This window comes from Calliphora vicina, chromosome 2, assembly GCF_958450345.1.
Source record: "Calliphora vicina chromosome 2, idCalVici1.1, whole genome shotgun sequence".
Taxonomy (NCBI): Eukaryota; Metazoa; Arthropoda; class Insecta; order Diptera; family Calliphoridae; genus Calliphora; species Calliphora vicina.
This window is the reverse complement of record NC_088781.1, coordinates 108,339,478-108,359,668: the sequence shown is the minus strand read 5'-3', so window position 1 is coordinate 108,359,668 and position 20,191 is coordinate 108,339,478. Positions and strand designations below refer to the sequence as shown.

The 20,191-nt window shown below is 31.7% G+C and overlaps 3 protein-coding genes across 4 annotated transcripts in view; 2 read left to right on the top strand and 1 right to left on the bottom strand.

Annotated features, from left to right (window-relative positions):
* Rchy1 (Ring finger and CHY zinc finger domain containing 1) overlaps positions 1 to 436 on the top strand; it is a 30,099-nt gene extending 29,663 nt beyond the window's left edge. The window contains exons 6-7 of one of the 2 annotated variants that reach the window (XM_065499446.1): positions 96 to 195; positions 296 to 436. In XM_065499446.1, the coding sequence (XP_065355518.1) occupies positions 96 to 195; positions 296 to 315 (120 nt within the window). In that variant the 3' untranslated portion in view covers positions 316 to 436. Of the gene's footprint in view, positions 1 to 95; positions 225 to 295 lie in introns of those variants that run through there. The other variant, XM_065499445.1, reaches the window with a different exon arrangement.
* On the bottom strand, positions 83 to 10,712 carry frj (farjavit). The gene is made up of 6 exons (XM_065499447.1): positions 10,359 to 10,712; positions 10,148 to 10,274; positions 9,855 to 10,047; positions 2,458 to 2,609; positions 1,986 to 2,362; positions 83 to 1,919 (listed from the first exon to the last, which is right to left on the bottom strand). Exons 1-6 carry the CDS (start codon positions 10,568 to 10,570, stop codon positions 1,508 to 1,510), a joined length of 1,473 nt encoding a protein of 490 aa, XP_065355519.1. The 5' UTR covers positions 10,571 to 10,712; the 3' UTR covers positions 83 to 1,507.
* A 901-nt stretch (positions 10,713 to 11,613) lies between these two features.
* Positions 11,614 to 13,615, top strand: TTLL15 (tubulin tyrosine ligase-like 15). Its single transcript, XM_065501730.1, has 4 exons — positions 11,614 to 11,750; positions 11,847 to 13,021; positions 13,095 to 13,308; positions 13,376 to 13,615. The coding sequence occupies exons 1-4, from the start codon at positions 11,709 to 11,711 to the stop codon at positions 13,490 to 13,492; spliced, it is 1,548 nt and encodes a 515-aa protein (XP_065357802.1). The 5' UTR covers positions 11,614 to 11,708; the 3' UTR covers positions 13,493 to 13,615.
* The last annotated feature ends 6,576 nt before the right edge of the window (positions 13,616 to 20,191 follow it).

The window sequence follows — 20,191 nt, the reverse complement described above, 5'->3', positions numbered from 1 at the left end:
ATAAAATGGAGGCTTTAAGATCAACTTTAAGCTTCCATTTTACTTTAAAACTACTTTCTAATCATTACAATTTAAATAAAACTTATCTTTTATAGACTTCCAAAACAAAATTCCATTTTATTGGTTTGAAATGTTTAAACTGTGGCGCTTACAATACCACTCAGGATGTTAAGAGACGCATGTCTCTGGTAACAGGTGAATATACAATTTTTTCTCTTTTATAAATACATGATACAAATATTACTTGTGCTTTATTAATTAACAATATATTGATGTTGATGTTTTATAATTTTAGATGAACCCACGTCCGCATGACATTTGGTGTTTTCCAAAGCTTCTGTACTAAAGACGTCTACAATGCATAAATTGAAAAACTTAATATTTAGTTTATTCGAAAATATGTTTTAATTTTCTACAGGACTTGCCACTTTTTTTTAAAAGATTGATTATAAAATAAAAAGCTTGGTTTTGGAATTGAAAAACCCAAAAGTAGGCCTTAGATTAAAAGAAATACCAACCACCTTTATGAAAATTACAATAAGGATGAAGAGAAAATATTTGTTTTTAGAGTTTCCTTTTTTCTTTATCTACTATTTATAACTTTGACACAAAATATTCCAATTTTACTGCATTTATTTTGGATTTACACTAAAGCTGATTTCGAGCTGGTATCGAATAGAAAAAAACATTTATACAAAACAAATTGTATTGAAATAAATTTAAATGCTAATTTTTGTATGACAATGTAAAAGAATTTAATATAAATTTTCTAATATTTTGAATAAAACAGCCCCATTCTGTAAAATTCGAATTTAATTATACATAATTTTAAGAAAATATTTAACCCATGTTTTTATAAAATTTTAAGCTCATTCAATTTCTTTCGTAACGAAAGAAATATTCTTTTCGTATTTATTAAAAGGATTTTGCAAACCTATTTTTTGAACATTTGAAACTTTGACATAAATTATGTATTCAAAAGAAACTAAACTAATAAAAGAAATACTGCTAGTTTTATATAATAAATGAAATGAAAAAACTTGCTTTTTTCCTAACAACTTTAAAAATATAGAAAACTTTATAACAGAATAGGGCTGATTATTATTACTAATTATCTCAAGTACATATTTTTTCAAAAATTCTTATTTAAAAACCCCATTGTGTTAATAAAAAGTATTGTATTGAGTGCCTAAAGACTAGTTTTAATTAAACAATAAATTATACATATTTTTTTAAGCAAACAAAATAAGCCAATAATAATGATTATTTAATTAAACGTATGTATACAAAAAAAACCTGCTAAAAAGCTAATAATAATAAATTCTATAAAAAAAAGGTTTGTATGTGTATAAAAAAAGCTGTAATAACTATAATATCTATAATTTAAATGACACCAAAAAAAACAATTTGTGCGAATGTTTGTTTACAAAAAAAAATATATCTCTAAAACGCAATTTGTTAGCTCAGAAGACTGCTTAGAAGACATTCATTAAAATACACTGAAATCTCATTGTACTTTTTCTTTGTGCTCATTAACCGAATCGCCGCCACCAGCTTGCTTCTCTGCAGCTCTTTTGCTACGTTTCTCAGCGGCTTTCTTTTGCTGGGTCAAATAAATACCCAAACCCATCATTATAGCCCAGCCTATGTAGCCAATATGATAAACTGAACTATAGAATTTCCAAATATTGCCAAAGGAAACCAACAAAAAGGCAGTGCCTAAATAACTGAAAGCAAAGAATTTAGAAATCCAAAAGATGACATCGATAATCTGACGTTTCAAGCCGGTGGCATCTTTGCGCACCAAACTATTCCACATATCTTCGAGGGGCACATACAAGGGAGCACCCATTATACAGAAATAATGACCCGGTCGAAAGCCATGCCAGTAGGCAGAGCAGAGTAATGTGGCAGCAGTTCTACAGCAAATAAATACAAATGATTCTCGGTAACAAAAAATAATGATCAAAATTTCGTATTCTCACCTATATTTCTTGCTAGGGAACAACTTGTATATATTCACTGCCAACCAATACTGTACGCAGATATTCCAATGTTTCATGGCCTCACGGAAGGTCCAGCATTTCTCCACGTTCATGACACGCGTATTAACAATCGAGGTAAAGTTATACGTTCTCTTGTCGGCATCACGCTTCAAATGCTGATATTGTTTACGGGGACCTTCACCGTTGGCCACATCTGACTCATCGGGATAGGCGCCAAAGCCAGCCATAGTGCAAACACACTCACTCAACGTTAGACCGGTGTACATGCGCATACGGAATATAAAGAAGGTGGGCCACACATACATTAGACGATAGAAAAAGGAACGTTGGGTATAAAACTCATCACTTAGGGCGTACTACAGTGGTGGGGTCAAGGGGGAATTTTTTTGTACGATTTAAAAAAAAATATATACAGAATTCAAGCTGAAATTTATGTCGGCGTTATACTTACACTCAAGGGATATATATAATTAGCTACCAGATATAAAGCACAATAAATACCAGCACTTTTAAGTTTTTCCACGGTAGCCTGTACATTGGGAGCATAGTTTTTAAAGGGTGTTTCAAAGTAGTCACGATAGGTGCGATAGCGATAGTAGGGACCTTTAAATGAAAATAAGAAGGTTAATAAAGGTTTGAATTTGATAAATACAAATTTAAATATAATAAAATCAAGCTTACAGAATCATACTCGAGATTCCGTAAGCATTAAACAAAAATCAGAAAAAAATGTTCATTCAAACTTTTCCGATTGGGTTTTTCAGAAAACCTGGTAAAAAATATTTTTTTACAAGATATTTTTTATAAACAAACGTTTTTAAAGAAGAAAATTTCAAAAAGCGCTTTTTCACAAAAATTCCATTTTACCAAAATATTTTGATTTTTTCACATAATCACCAAATTTGATTTGATTCCAAACTGATTTTACCAAAGTAAACAAATTTCCACCAGATATTTTTGATCACATCTCGAATTGGTGAGACCGAGAAGAAAGGACACAAGAGGAAACTCTATGAGGGACATTTGAGGGAACTGGATTAGATTCAACAGGAAACGCTTTGTGAATATGACGGGGAAGGATTACCGAAGAAAGTAGAGTGGATTTTATCTCTTGGTCAACAACACTCACTACCTATTACTAGGGAAAACTATCCTACACTAAGATTTATAGCAGATGGTAAAAATTGCTTACAGACTTTGTCGGATAGGAAGAAAGGCAAGGACACAAGTCACGACAATTATGGGTAATCATATGAATAAAATGAGACTTGACAATAGGGAAACATTTATTTTGGAAGCGGTTAAAATGGCGGAAATATTTCTGAGGGGGAACAAGGAGTTACTAATATTAAATGCGGTTAAGATATGAAGATGAGGCTTATAAAAGGTGGCATGATGACATATAGACGATTGGCGAAGGATCCCACAAGTACACTGCAGAAGACTAACAATGAGTTGGAGGAGGAGCTATTTAGGAATAGAATAACTTGTGAATTTGGAAGATGAAAACTAAAAACAAACGAGGCAATATCGCCGAGAATATACGGACTTCCTAAAATCCATAAGAAACATTTTCCGTTAGCACCAATTTGCTCTAGCATAAATTCCCTGTCTATAGGTTTATGCATATTCATGACGAATATTCTTAGGTTAGGAGAGATTGATTTCGTATACGACGTCATCGATAGGTACAGATTTAGCATTAGGGGTAATAGATGAGATATAGAAATACACGGACATCAACAAACGATTGTTTTTAAGAATCTTGGAAAAATGTATACGCAAAAGAGATAACCGACATCACCAGTTGTTGATGATATTGTGATGGAAAGACTCTTAGACAAATGTATTTACAGACTTGACGAGAAATCGAAAATGTTGACGAAATATAATGATGATTTGTTTTGTGTAAGTAAAATTATTGGCAATTTAAATAACTGTCATCACAGATTTCCATATCTGGATACTGTAGTTATTAGGGGGAAAAACAAGATAAAAATAGATCAGAAACTAACTGCTACTAGTAGACTTATCAACTATTATTTAAAGCACCCAAAGAGAATCATCATGAATACGGCGAATAATTTCATTAAGAGAGTTTTGGGAATCAGTGATGAGGAATTTCAATCTAAAAATATTTTTCAGGAATATCTTATTAGATAATAATTTTTCAATGAAACTGATAGGAAGTAATATAAGACAATGGAAAACAAAGACCAAGAGACAAAGACAACTATAATGAACCTATGATATTTAAATCCCTTACATACTACGTCCCTGGAATTTCAGAGAGATTTGAAAAATCCAAATTGATGAAAGTATCAATTTACAAAATTGCACATAATACAGGCATAAAGATGGAAATTTGTTTAGTAGGACGAAGGTGCCCGAGATTTGAACTACATTTTATACAAGTTGATGAACCCTCATTACTATATTATAGTTGTTTTTTTTCATTAAGCTCGCGTTTTCGAAATATCGCGTTTTTTATATTTTCATTGAATACCCTATTTTTTGGCGTTTTTCTTAAAAAATTTGGGTAATACAGCTTAGAATGTGCAATTTTTTAGCATGGAACTGCTTTACGTAAACACATGTTTCTTTTGTGTATAATAATAATGTTGAAAATGTACTCTTTTCGCTTTATCCTTGAAATTTTTTGTATTCCGAAAATTCCAAATAAACTGCACATTTAAGGTTAGTTAGAAATTTAATGAAATATTTAGATAATACTCCGAACTTTTACATCCTAAAAAAATATTTTTTTTAAATCTAACAAGTAAGAGGGCTATATTCGGCTATGCCGGCTATGCCGAATGATGGGTATATCACCAAATTATACTTCAAAATACAAATCTATATATATAACAAGTAAGAGTGCTATATTCGGCTATGCCGAATCTTATATACCCTTCACCTTTGTTGTGGATGCATTATTATTTTTTATAATTAGTATATACATATGTATGTACATTGCCCACTTTCAGCGTACAGCATCCTAAATTTATCAAGAACACAAAAAACAACAACAACGCCAAACGAAACAAAACACCAAAAGAAAAAACAAAATACGCAAGCCAATGAAACCAACACACGTCCAAACATACGTTTAATTGTATAAAAAACAAGAACGCCAAAAGAAACAAAACACACATACGATTTGTTGCTTTTTTGTCCAAACATACGATTTGTTGCTTTTTTGTCAAAAAAACCAACAAACAACCAAACAAACGTTTAGTTGTATAAAAAACAACAACAACGCCAAAAGAAACAAAACACAAAAAAAAAACAAAACTTGCACATCCAAACATACTTTTTGTTGTTTTTTTGTCAAAGCATGCAATACATTGTGTTTTTTGATGAAATTTTCAGAGGTTGTCTCGGATTTTTGCTCATATCTCCGTTATTTATGGACGGATTTTGCTGATTTTAAATAGCAAAATTCTCGAAAGTATGTCTGACAGAATTGTTGAAGATTTGGATCCCGGAGATATCTGGGGCCTTCAGAAAATTGATTTCAACAGACAGACGGACATACAGACGGACATGGCTTAATCGACTCCGCTATCTATAAGGATCCAGAATATATATACTTTATCGGGTCGGAAATGAAAAATGTAGAAATTACAAACGGAATGACAAACTTATATATACCCTTCTCACGAAGCTGAAGGGTATAAAAATTAAATGGTCCATGTATGTAATGTCATCACGTGAGAACGGCTGGAGCGATTTGGCTGATTTTTTTTATTCGATTCGAAATTTTCAGGAGATGGTTTGTAAAGAAAAAAAAATTAAAAAATTGCCGCTTAAACCGGCTTTTTTGAGTCCAGTCAACTGTAATAAAAAAGCCCCTAAAGTATGCAGTACAAATTTTGATATTTTATTTGCAAATAAATAAGAACAGACAGGGTTGGAGAAACTTGACGAACTAACATTAGTAAATGATAACGGGCGAAGCTGGGCGGTCAACTAGTTTTAAATATTTTTAGGTAAAAAAATTTTTTTTTTTCCAAAGTTGTTTTTTAAATTTTTTTTAAAAATTTTTTTTCGAATTGTTATTTTAATTGTTTTTTTTTAAATTTTATTGGAAAAAAAATTTTAAATTTTTGTTTTTAAATTTTTTTTTTTTTTGTTGAAAAAAAATTCGGGTTAAAAAATATTTTTTCCGATTTTGACCCATTGTATGTCCAACTTACTACGGTCTTATATACATCGTTGCAAATGTCTTTGAAATATCTATCATTAGATATCCATATTATCTATTTTAATGACTTAGTAATTCAGATATAGGTCAAAAATAGGTAAAAAATCGAGGTTGTCCTGGTTTTTTCCTCATATCTCAGCCATTGTGGACAACCTCGATTTTTGACCTATATCTGGATTACTAAGTCATTAACCCAGATATGCCGACGGCTTGAGCTTGATCATTTTAAAAGTACTTTTATATTATTTTGGAAGCAAATGAGAAATAAAAAACATTGCAAATATAGTTTTTTAAAAATTTATTGAAAAAATTGGTTTTTTAAGTCGTCCTATATATAAGACATTGGGGTCACATCAACAAAACTAAAACGCAATAATGAAACATTCATGCATAAACAATCAAGCTACTCTTCATAAATATAAATTCCAAAAAATATAGTATTTATTCACTTGTAAATGTACAAAATTTTACTTTCCGTACAAACGAGATATGTCCATAATGACTGAATATGGGGAATTTGAAAATATCACAAATTAAAAATTCAATAACTCAAAAATAGTAGCAAAAAATAATGCGATCACACAATCCTCCATGAGTTATTGGTGAGTTCTAAGTATGTGAATAAAAAAATGGTATTTTGATAAACGTGACGTATACTGTAAACAAGAACTAGATGTACTACATGTAGAAAAGTCGGCATATCTGGGTTAATATAGACAATATGGATATCTAATGACGTATATAAGACCATAGTAAGTTGGACATACAATGGTTCAAAATCGGAAAAAATACTTTTTAACTCGATTTTTTTTTTCGCTAAATATTGAAAAAAAATTTAAATTTAGAAAAAAAAATTCAAAGACTTGCAATGACGTATATAAGACCATAGTAAGTTGGACCTACAATCGACATTTTTAACCCGATTTTTTTTCACCAAGTTTTTTTTCGCTAAATATTGAAAAAAAAAATTTTGGAAATTAAAAAAAAAAAAATTTCGAAAAAAAAAAATTTTACAAAAAAAATAAAAAACAACTTTGGAAAAAAAATCAATTTTTGTTTACCTAAAAATATTTAAAATTTTTTAAGTGTAATTTAGTGAAGGGGCAGCCGAATATAGTTTTATAAAATAAAGTTTTTCATACATATGTACATCAAGGAATTGTCTAAGTGGCGAATTTGAATACCAAACTAAGCAATTGGGTTTTTAGACTTGGACCTGATGGAGTGTCGTATTGTATAAAGACATCTGTGGATGCACCATTTTATATATTCACGTGGAAGAGAATTTGCGAACAGTGTGTGGGCATTGTTTTGGAATAGGAGGTTGCTTCTTTGTAAATGTTTTTTTTCTTTTAGACTTGTTGTACTCGCCATAGTTATTGATAAGCTTGCTTGTAATATTAGTGTTTGAGTATTGGCTAGTTATTTGGATATTTGCTACCTTGATGACTTGAATTTCCCTTGCAGGACTGTTCTATCTATTTTTTTTGTTCGCATCTCTGTGAATGACATTGACTAATGTACAATTTTGACCCTTCCATTAACACCTATGTATACTATTTTGTTCTCGTTATTCTCATACATACATATGGCTGCACTGCCGCTTATGCACCTTAGGTGATTGTATCTGTTATATACTTATCTGGATTATTGTTTTTGTAACACTGGTGAACGATTTTTTTTTATCATGTTACATGTGCTGATGTCATCTATCAAAACACTATAAATAGTTGATTATTTTTAGGAGTTGAGTGGAGTTTTGTTTAATTCGTACAATTTGTGTTAAGCTTTATTTATATTTATAATTTATATTTTTATTAATTAAATTCATTAATTAAATTTTTTGTAAAAAATTTTTATTAAGTAGAAATTTATAACCGATTATGGCCAATAAGCTAGGTTGTTGAAAATAATAATTAAATAAATAAATAAAATTAAAAAAAAAAATCGGAGATATTTTATGATCACGCCATTCTACAAAATTAAATCTTTAGTTTAAGTATAATCATGCAGGTGTTTAACATTAATTTAACATTCAGTAAATTTTCAATATTATTATATTAATTAGTTAATTGTTAAATTGTTTTATTGTATATCGTGAACAAATTTTGAACCATTTTACCATAAGTCAAACTTATAAGGATGTAACTGAAAAAAAGATAATTTTCAACATCCTTGCGATATCACCAATATATCCTAGAATTAAGATAAACCAAATTGATGTCAAAGATGAGATAATTTTGCGTAGAATACCAGTACAAAAATGCTTTTTTTAATTTTAGTCTCAATTTATGCAATATTCAACCAAAAAGAAAAAAGAAATTGAAAATCAATAAATAAAAAAAAAGAATAATAAAAAAAAATTAGAACCGCCATATTTTAAAAACAAGAGCAGACCAACAAAAATTAAAGATAGCTTCGAAAATGAAATGTCCTATGTTTTTTTATCAATTACATTTTTTGTTAAATCAAACAACCTAAATGTCAATTTTGTTCCTCTGTGTAATCATAAAATCCAAAATTTTACTTTTTCGAAATTACTTTTACCCCCAGTAACACGAAGTCTGGTTATGTGTTAACTAATAATTATACTGACAGTTTATATACAAAAATAATTTTAAGCAACAGTATAACTATTAGTTAGCACCTAACCAGACTTCTTGTTAATGGGGGTTAAATGAAATTTAAAAAAATTAAACAAGATGCTTTCGATTCTAATAATTCTTATGAGTTATCCGATTTGAAATTGGCGGATTTCAAGGAAATTTTGATTTATTATTTATTTATTCATTGAGAAACATAGTATTCACATAGTTTTTTTCTACTAATACATTCTCAGTACTTAGGTTTCTGACAACTGAGTTAGGTCTTTGACAGGAAAGTTTCCGCTCTATGTCTATTCTCTATGTGTTTATTACTAACCCTTTTATATCTGGGATTAAAATTATTCAATACAGCAAAGTGAGACACTAAACATTATTAAAAATATAAAATATTGCAATTTTGATAATACAGAAACTCGAAAAATCAAATAAAGTTGAGGTATTAACATTATTCGATTTTGCTCAAATTTTCTGCACATGACTTTTAGAAAATTGAGAACAATTTCAGTGATTGGCAGCATCGAAAAATTGCAAAATAAGGGCCACATTATATCTCGTATACTTAGTTCTGTATATAAGGGCATTCCAAAAATATTTTTTTTTAGAATTCCCCCTATTGAAATTTCAATATTTTAGAAATAAATGGCAACGATTTTTGACTTTTAAATTAAGTTTGTTATTCATTAATTATGTTATCATAATCCGCCATTGTTTATAAAACAAAATTTTAAGAATACATATATAGTATTTGCATAAATCCAAATGTGTCTATTAACGATTTATGGTGAGCATTATATCACCACACATCTTTAAGTAGCATATTTAAAAATATGCACATATTTTATTATTTATTATATTAAATCTCTTCAAATATGGTCACCCTATAGATAAACTTAATCAAATTTGCATTAAACCCGGCAATGCAAACAAAAACCCAATAATTTACGCCAGCTGGCAGTAGCTAGCGACACAAAGCTTATCAAATTGTCTGTTAAATTAAAAAAAATAAATTGATAATTTAAAAATAGTCTCACTTACCCGTAAGTATGCCAATATAGTTGAAAGTATAATGGAATATCTCTACTATGTTAATTGACTGAATTTCCACATCATAATCGGTAATTTCTACTAACTGACCACCTTCCCCCGCAGGATTCTTATCAATTTGTTCTTTTTCACGTAGTTGAAGTTTCTTCCAGGAAGCAGTTTTTTCAAAACCTATACCAGCCACCTACAAAAGCAAATATAGGCCACAATATTTATTACTACACTGCTATTAATCTCATTACGATAAGAATTTAAGCCAATTGCATATAATAGTAGTAACAAACCTTCAAGGTCAAAAGCATTTGTATCATATTTGTGTGACTGGGTGGCTCGGAAAAGCCAAAAAAGTCCACCAAACGGAAAAACATCAAGTAACCAAACATGGCCACAAAGGCAGCCAAATGGCATTTGCTATAACAAAATACAAAGTACAAAATAATTAATTTATGCAAAAACATAAATGTGCTTTTAAATTTTCATTTCCTATTGTCTCACCTGGGGTGTACATAAATTACTGCTGCTGCACCCATGCCAACCGACAATAAACAATGCCAAGTATGCCATCCTGATACCAAAAAGACCATTAACAGACCAAACCCGGTACCTAGGAATTTCCTTTGTGTTTCATCGGGTATTTTCTTGACATAACTCCCGGCTCCGATGCAAGTCAGCAAACAAACGACATAAATTATATCATCGAGTTCCATGTTGAGTGTAGTGTAATTGATTTTTATTGCCAGACAATTATAATATGTGCATACTTGAGTTTATTGTTATAAATCTAGTGTTTTTCCGCTTTATTACAATGATTAAATATATTTATTTTGGCCAACCTTTTTTCCGCTGAATGTTTTTGCGATTGCAATAAAAAACAATAACAACCTGACTGTCAGACTGAACAGCTGACAGGGGGGATTATAAGTGATGACAACTTTTTACAGAATAATGCCCCAAAAAGAGAAAAACTAAAAAGCACTGAATCAATTTTTTAAAAATTATTCTATTCAAATGCATGCAACATGTTGTTGCGATTTTTGTTTGTAAAAGGTAACGCCAATTTGGATTAGCTCGATAACGATGATTTAGCGGTAACGGTATTTTTTTTTGGCCAACATTTTTTTTCGCTGAATGTTTTCGCGTTTGCATGAAAATACAAAAAAACACAAACAATAACAACGACCTGACAGACATCATTCCCACGACAGCTGGTTCTACGCACCGGAATGACCCGAGTTCACTCGGCCAAAGGCTGTCAACTCAGTAAACACTGCTGCTACAACAACAACCTGAGAGACTATTGTCTGTCACTTCAAAATCTAAAAAAGAATGAAACGCAACAAGAAGAAAAGAAATTAGTGTAAAGAAAAATATGAAAAAATACACGAAAAACTTAAATCGAGTATATTTGTTTACCCCCCATGATTCTCTATCACATAAGCTGGCCACACACGGAATGATTTGTTCGCCTGATTTGTGATTGAAAATTTTCAATTACTTGTGATTTTGTTCGCGCACAGCCCCATTAACAAGTCGAACACGAACAAATCGGACTCACAAATCATCCGTGTGTGGCCAGCTATAGACAACAACTAGATAGGTTATCCGTTTTTTGAAATCGTTTGTTCTAAAGCTGATGTTACACTCCTAATAAAAAACAACAATATATCATTACAAATGGCAACACTTACTGAGGAATTTAATACCAAAAATTACAGCTCTGATTCTTGACCAAACTGTTCTCATCCATTTTTGGAGAAAGTTTTTTTGTTAAGTTTTTTGTTTTTATTTTTTTAGTTTAAAGTTAAATTTAAAAAGCGTTTTTATTTATTTTATAATAATTATTAAATGGATGCCGAAAATAATCAAGAAAATGCAAATACAAAATTGGTGAGCAAATAAATACAAACACGATTGTTTGTTTTGACCCAGATTTTTATTTTAAGCCCAGTTAAGAACAGACAAACAAAATTTCTATTTTTACAGAAAACAAAAAACATTAGAGATGCTAATCACGCAATACCTGTACGTTCGGTGTTAGTCTTTCTGTTGGCCACATTAGCAACCGCCATTTTAGTGGATTTGTTACCCACCAAATGTAGTTATTGGAATTGGCAGAGACAACAGCAGGATGTGAACAAGGATGTAGCTGCAACAAAACCCACTTATGCTATTTATGGTAGAAGCAAAACAGAGGAGCACTTAATACATGTCATAAATGTATTGGACAGATTGGGCTACAAACGTGTCAATATGGAGGATAATTGGGACTTGTTGTGGGCTCATGATTATCCCTTCATAAAAATGCCTCAACGTATGAAATCTTTAGACAAGTATCAAATGGTCAATCACTTTCCAGGTTGTGGTTTTATTACCAACAAAGTTGACCTATCCACAACTCCTCTGCCCTTTCTACCGCGAGCCTTTCGTTTGCCTTCCCAACGTGAAGAGTTTCTGGAATATGTTGAGCATAATCCAACTGCTTTGTTTGTAGAGAAACACAATGAACATCGTCATATAGCTATACGAGCACCCGAAGAGATAAATTTAAACTCAAATGATTCTTTTGTGCAGGAGTTTTTGCAAAATCCTTTCCTGGTAGATGGCTATAAGTTTGATATTGGTGTATATGTAGTGATAACATCAATTGATCCATTACGTCTTTATATCTACACGGGCGATGTGTTGTTCCGTTATTGTCCAGTCAAATATCATCCATTTAATGCCTCTAATGTTGATAAGTATGTGGTGGGTGATGATTATCTGCCCACTTGGCAAGTACCTTCCTTGGTTAAATACTATAAAAGATTGGGAGGCAGTATGCGTGGCGCCTTCGATGCTTATGTCAGAGATCAGAAACAAAATCCTTTGGGAATTTGGCTACAAGTAGAGGATATAATACGTCGCACTGTTTTGGCCAAAGAACAGGATATTAAAGGAATCCTAAGAGCATATAAAACGAAAAATTTCTTTGATTTAATGCGTTTTGATTTAATCATTGATGAAAATCTAAAAGTTCATTTAATGGAGGCCAATATGTCACCAAATCTTTCTTCGGCTCATTTTAAACCCAACTCATTGTTGTATGAACAGATTTTATACAGTGTAATGAATTTAATGGGCATCGGTTCACCATTGCACAACAAAACTCAACATGACAGGTAAGAACAATATTTTAAAAAAACTGCTAAGTATTCCAAAAGTGTTTTACTATAAATCTTTTATAAATTTTAGAACCGAAGAGGTAAAAGAAATGCTAACATCCGAAAGAAATTTAGCAACAAATATAAACGATTGCGCTGAACATGGCTGTGATAAATCCTGCAATCGTCAGGAATGTGATTTGTGTTTACCTTGTCTCAGTGGTAGTGAATATGATATATTGGAAAAGGCCCATCACGAACATTTGCATAGAATCAGCATGAAACGTATATTTCCCAAACCAATTGTAAGTTGTTTTGTACATAATTAAAATGTAATTTTTGTTTATTTTTCAATCCTTTAATCCTTTGCAGTTACAACCAGAGAACTTTGATATTGCAACAGAAGTACAAAATATGACAAAACGTAATGCTTGGATGACTCGCTGGTTTTATTATAAATGTCTATATGACTCTAGCTGGTGTATTTAGTTAAGTAAAAGATTTAAAACACCAATTTTTAACAACAAAAATCTCAAGAGCAGATAATATAATTGTATATTTAATAATATAGTGAACAAATAATAAATCTATTTAGTTGTAAAAAAAATCAAATTTTTTTCAGAAAATGTTCCAAACCGTTTTCAAAAATTATATTCTCTATACTAAACGTTTTCACCCGATTTTCAATACAAAAGGTTTCCACAAAAATCGTGACTTTATAAAATTTGTTTTTGTACATAATCGTTTCCAAGAAAAGCGTTTCTTTCAAGAATGTTTTTATAAAAAACGTTTCTATAGAAAACGGTTCTGTAGAAAATATTTCAACCTAAAATATTTCTATGGCAAACGTTTACACAAAAAACGTCAAAACGTTTCCACCAATAATATTTCTCTATTAAAAATTTCCACAAAAAACTTTTCCATATTAAACGATTCCACCAAAGTCGTTTCTATAGAACACGTTTCTGCCAAAATTATCGAAAACATTTTTATTGTAAATGTTTCCAACAAAAGCGTTTTTACAGAAAATGTTTACACCAAAAACGATTCTTTTGAAAATTTTTACACTAAAACGTTTCCAACAAAACATTTTCCCAAAAACGTTTCCACAAAAAACAGAAAATATTTTTTCAATAACGTTTCTATAGCAAACGCTTTCAACAAGATATTTTGTATATAAAAAACGTTTCTATAGAAAAAGTTTCCAACAAAAATATCTTTCTATAAAACAATTCCTCCAAAAACGTTTACTTTCCATCAGCATCAAGAACGCAGATCAATAACGTTTCTATAGCAAACGTTTTCAACAAGATATTTTGTATATAAAAAATGTTTCTATAGAAAACGTTCCACCAAAAAACGTTTCCACCAACAATATATTTCTACAAAACAATTCCTCCAAAAACGTTTACACAAAAAACTTTCCATCAACATAATGAATCGTGAAAAAACTCCCGCAGAATTTTTTATTCGTGATTGGGTTGTATATATTCCGCTAAAGCCGTGTCTAACAAAAAATATTTCCACCAAAGCCGTTACTATATAAAACGTTTGCACTAAAACCGTTTTTATAGAATACTTTTCCCCAAGAAACATTTCCGTCAAAATTATTTTTAAAAAAATGTTTCCACCAAAAGCGTTTATATAGAAAACGTTATCAACAAAAGCATTTGTGTTGAATACGTTTCCACTAAAAACGTTTCTATAGAAAATGTTTACAACAAAGATGTTTCTACAGTAAACATTTCCACCAAACATTATTCCGTCAAAATCGTTTTTCTTAGAGAAACGTTTTCTATGTTTCTCTAAGAAAAATTTCCACCATGAGCGTTTCTATAGAAAATGTTTATACCAAAAACGATTCTTTTGAAAACCTTTACACAAAAACGTTTGCATCAAAACCGTTACTATAGAAAACGTATCCACTAAAACCGTTTCTATAGACAACTTTTCCACCAAAAACGTTTTTATAGAAAACTATTTCTCTATAAATCACCACTAAAACCACCAAAAATATTTCTATATAAATCATTTTCACAAAAAAAAGTTTCCATAAAAAACGTTTCCTATAGAAAACCTGACCAGCAACATATTTTCTATAGAAAACCTGACCAGCAACATATTTTCTATAGAAAACCTGACCAGCAACAGATTTTCTATAGAAAACCTGACCAGCAACAGATTTTCTATAGAAAACCTGACCAGCAACAGATTTTCTATAGAAAACCTGACCAGCAACAGATTTTCTATAGAAAACCTGACCAGCAACAGATTTTCTATAGAAAACCTGACCACCAATAGATTTTATATAGAAAACCTGACCACCAATAGATTTTCAATAGAAAACCTGACCACCAACAGATTTTCTATAGAAAACCTGACCACCAACAGATTTTCTATAGAAAACCTGATCATCAACAGATTTTCTATAGAAAACCTGACCACCAATAGATTTTCTATAGAAAACCTGACCACCAATAGATTTTCTATAGAAAACCTAACCACCAATAGATTTTCTATAGAAAACCTAACCACCAATAGATTTTCTATAGAAAACCTAACCACCAATAGATTTTCTATAGAAAACCTGACCAGCAACAGATTTTCTATAGAAAACCTGACCACCAATAGATTTTCTATAGAAAACCTGACCACCAATAGATTTTCTATAGAAAACCTGACCACCAACAGATTTTCTATAGAAAACCTGACCACCAACAGATTTTCTATAGAAAACCTGACCACCAACAGATTTTCTATAGAAAACCTGACCACCAACAGATTTTCTATAGAAAACCTGACCACCAACAGATTTTCTATAGAAAACCTGACCACCAACAGATTTTCTATAGAAAACCTGACCACCAACAGATTTTCTATAGAAAACCTGACCACCAACAGATTTTCTATAGAAAACCTGACCACCAACAGATTTTCTATAGAAAACCTGACCACCAACAGATTTTCTATAGAAAACCTGACCACCAACAGATTTTCTATAGAAAACCTGACCACCAACAGATTTTCTATAGAAAACCTGACCACCAACAGATTTTCTATAGAAAACCTGACCACCAACAGATTTTCTATAGAAAACCTGACCACCAACAGATTTTCTATAGAAAACCTGACCACCAACAGATTTTCTATAGAAAACCTGACCACCAACAGATTTTCTATAGAAAACCTGACCACCAACAGATTTTCTATAGAAAACCTGACCACCAACAGATTTTCTATAGAAAACCTGACCACCAACAGATTTTCTATAGAAAACCTGACCACCAACAGATTTTCTATAGAAAACCTGACCACCAACAGATTTTCTATAGAAAACCTGACCACCAACAGATTTTCTATAGAAAACCTGACCACCAACAGATTTTCTATAGAAAACCTGACCACCAACAGATTTTCTATAGAAAACCTGACCACCAACAGATTTTCTATAGAAAACCTGACCACCAACAGATTTTCTATAGAAAACCTGACCACCAACAGATTTTCTATAGAAAACCTGACCACCAACAGATTTTCTATAGAAAACCTGACCACCAACAGATTTTCTATAGAAAACCTGACCACCAACAGATTTTCTATAGAAAACCTGATCCCCAACAGATTTTCTATAGAAAACCTGACCAGCAACAGATTTTCTATAGAAAACCTGACCAGCAACAGATTTTCTATAGAAAACCTGACCAGCAACAGATTTTCTATAGAAAACCTGACCAGCAACAGATTTTCTATAGAAAACCTGACCAGCAATATAGAAAATCTATTGCTGGTCAGGTTTTCTATAGAAAATCTGTTGCTGGTCAGCTTTTCTATAGAAAATCTGTTGCTGGTCAGGTTTTCTATAGAAAATCTATTGGTGGTTAGGTTTTCTATAGAAAATCTATTGGTGGTTAGGTTTTCTATAGAAAATCTATTGGTGGTTAGGTTTTCTATAGAAAATCTATTGGTGGTTAGGTTTTCTATAGAAAATCTATTGGTGGTTAGGTTTTCTATAGAAAATCTATTGGTGGTCAGGTTTTCTATAGAAAATCTATTGGTGGTCAGGTTTTCTATAGAAAATCTGTTGGTGGTCAGGTTTTCTATAGAAAATCTGTTGGTGATCAGGTTTTCTATAGAAAATCTGTTGGTGATCAGGTTTTCTATAGAAAATCTGTTGGTGATCAGGTTTTCTATTGAAAATCTATTGGTGGTCAGGTTTTCTATAGAAAATCTATTGGTGGTCAGGTTTTCTATAGAAAATCTATTGGTGGTCAGGTTTTCTATAGAAAATCTATTGGTGGTCAGGTTTTCTATAGAAAATCTGTTGGTGGTCAGGTTTTCTATAGGAAATCTGTTGGAGGTCAGGTTTTCTATAGAAAATCTGTTGGAGGTCAGGTTTTCTATAGAAAATCTGTTGCTGGTCAGGTTTTCTATAGAAAATCTGTTGGTGGTCAGGTTTTCTATAGAAAATCTGTTGGTGGTCAGGTTTTCTATAGAAAATCTGTTGGTGGTCAGGTTTTCTATAGAAAATCTGTTGGTGGTCAGGTTTTCTATAGAAAATCTGTTGGTGGTCAGGTTTTCTATAGAAAATATGTTGCTGGTCAGGTTTTCTATAGAAAATCTGTTGCTGGTCAGGTTTTCTATAGAAAATCTGTTGGTGGTCAGGTTTTCTATAGAAAATCTGTTGGTGGTCAGGTTTTCTACAGAAAATCTGTTGCTGGTCAGGTTTTCTATAGAAAATCTGTTGGGGATCAGGTTTTCTATAGAAAATCTGTTGGTGGTCAGGTTTTCTATAGAAAATCTGTTGGTGGTCAGGTTTTCTATAGAAAATCTGTTGGTGGTCAGGTTTTCTATAGAAAATCTGTTGGTGGTCAGGTTTTCTATAGAAAATCTGTTGGTGGTCAGGTTTTCTATAGAAAATCTGTTGGTGGTCAGGTTTTCTATAGAAAATCTGTTGGTGGTCAGGTTTTCTATAGAAAATCTGTTGGTGGTCAGGTTTTCTATAGAAAATCTGTTGGTGGTCAGGTTTTCTATAGAAAATCTATTGGTGGTCAGGTTTTCTATAGAAAATCTATTGGTGGTCAGGTTTTCTATAGAAAATCTATTGGTGGTCAGGTTTTCTATAGAAAATCTATTGGTGGTCAGGTTTTCTATAGAAAATCTATTGGTGGTCAGGTTTTCTATAGAAAATCTATTGGTGGTCAGGTTTTCTATAGAAAATCTATTGGTGGTCAGGTTTTCTATAGAAAATCTATTGGTGGTCAGGTTTTCTATAGAAAATCTGTTGCTGGTCAGGTTTTCTATAGAAAATCTATTGGTGGTTAGGTTTTCTATAGAAAATCTATTGGTGGTCAGGTTTTCTATAGAAAATCTATTGGTGGTCAGGTTTTCTATAGAAAATCTGTTGATGATCAGGTTTTCTATAGAAAATCTGTTGGTGATCAGGTTTTCTATAGAAAATCTATTGGTGGTCAGGTTTTCTATTGAAAATCTATTGGTGGTCAGGTTTTCTATAGAAAATCTATTGGTGGTCAGGTTTTCTATAGAAAATCTATTGGTGGTCAGGTTTTCTATAGAAAATCTGTTGGTGGTCAGGTTTTCTATAGAAAATATGTTGCTGGTCAGGTTTTCTATAGAAAATCTGTTGCTGGTCAGGTTTTCTATAGAAAATCTGTTGCTGGTCAGGTTTTCTATAGAAAATCTGTTGGTGGTCAGGTTTTCTATAGAAAATCTGTTGGTGGTCAGGTTTTCTACAGAAAATCTGTTGCTGGTCAGGTTTTCTATAGAAAATCTGTTGCTGGTCAGGTTTTCTATAGAAAATCTGTTGCTGGTCAGGTTTTCTATAGAAAATCTGTTGCTGGTCAGGTTTTCAGATTTTCTATAGAAAACCTGACCACCAACAGATTTTCTATAGAAAACCTGACCACCAACAGATTTTCTATAGAAAACCTGACCACCAACAGATTTTCTATAGAAAACCTGACCACCAACAGATTTTCTATAGAAAACCTGACCAGCAACAGATTTTCTATAGAAAACCTGACCAGCAACAGATTTTCTATAGAAAACCTGACCTCCAACAGATTTTCTATAGAAAACCTGACCTCCAACAGATTTCCTATAGAAAACCTGACCACCAACAGATTTTCTATAGAAAACCTGACCACCAATAGATTTTCTATAGAAAACCTGACCACCAATAGATTTTCTATAGAAAACCTGACCACCAATAGATTTTCAATAGAAAACCTGATCACCAACAGATTTTCTATAGAAAACCTGATCATCAACAGATTTTCTATAGAAAACCTGACCACCAATAGATTTTCTATAGAAAACCTGACCACCAATAGATTTTCTAGAGAAAACCTAACCACCAATAGATTTTCTATAGAAAACCTAACCACCAATAGATTTTCTATAGAAAACCTGACCAGCAACAGATTTTCTATAGAAAACCTGATCATCAACAGATTTTCTATAGAAAACCTGACCACCAATAGATTTTCTATAGAAAACCTGACCACCAACAGATTTTCTATAGAAAACCTGACCACCAACAGATTTTCTATAGAAAACCTGACCACCAACAGATTTTCTATAGAAAACCTGACCTCCAACAGATTTTCTATAGAAAACCTAACCACCAATAGATTTTCTATAGAAAACCTAACCACCAATAGATTTTCTATAGAAAACCTGACCAGCAACAGATTTTCTATAGAAAACCTGACCACCAACAGATTTTCTATAGAAAACCTGACCAGCAACAGATTTTCTATAGAAAACCTGACCAGCAACAGATTTTCTATAGAAAACCTGACCTCCAACAGATTTTCTATAGAAAACCTGACCTCCAACAGATTTCCTATAGAAAACCTGACCACCAACAGATTTTCTATAGAAAACCTGACCACCAATAGATTTTCTATAGAAAACCTGACCACCAATAGATTTTCTATAGAAAACCTGACCACCAATAGATTTTCAATAGAAAACCTGATCACCAACAGATTTTCTATAGAAAACCTGATCATCAACAGATTTTCTATAGAAAACCTGACCACCAATAGATTTTCTATAGAAAACCTGACCACCAATAGATTTTCTAGAGAAAACCTAACCACCAATAGATTTTCTAGAGAAAACCTAACCACCAATAGATTTTCTATAGAAAACCTAACCACCAAT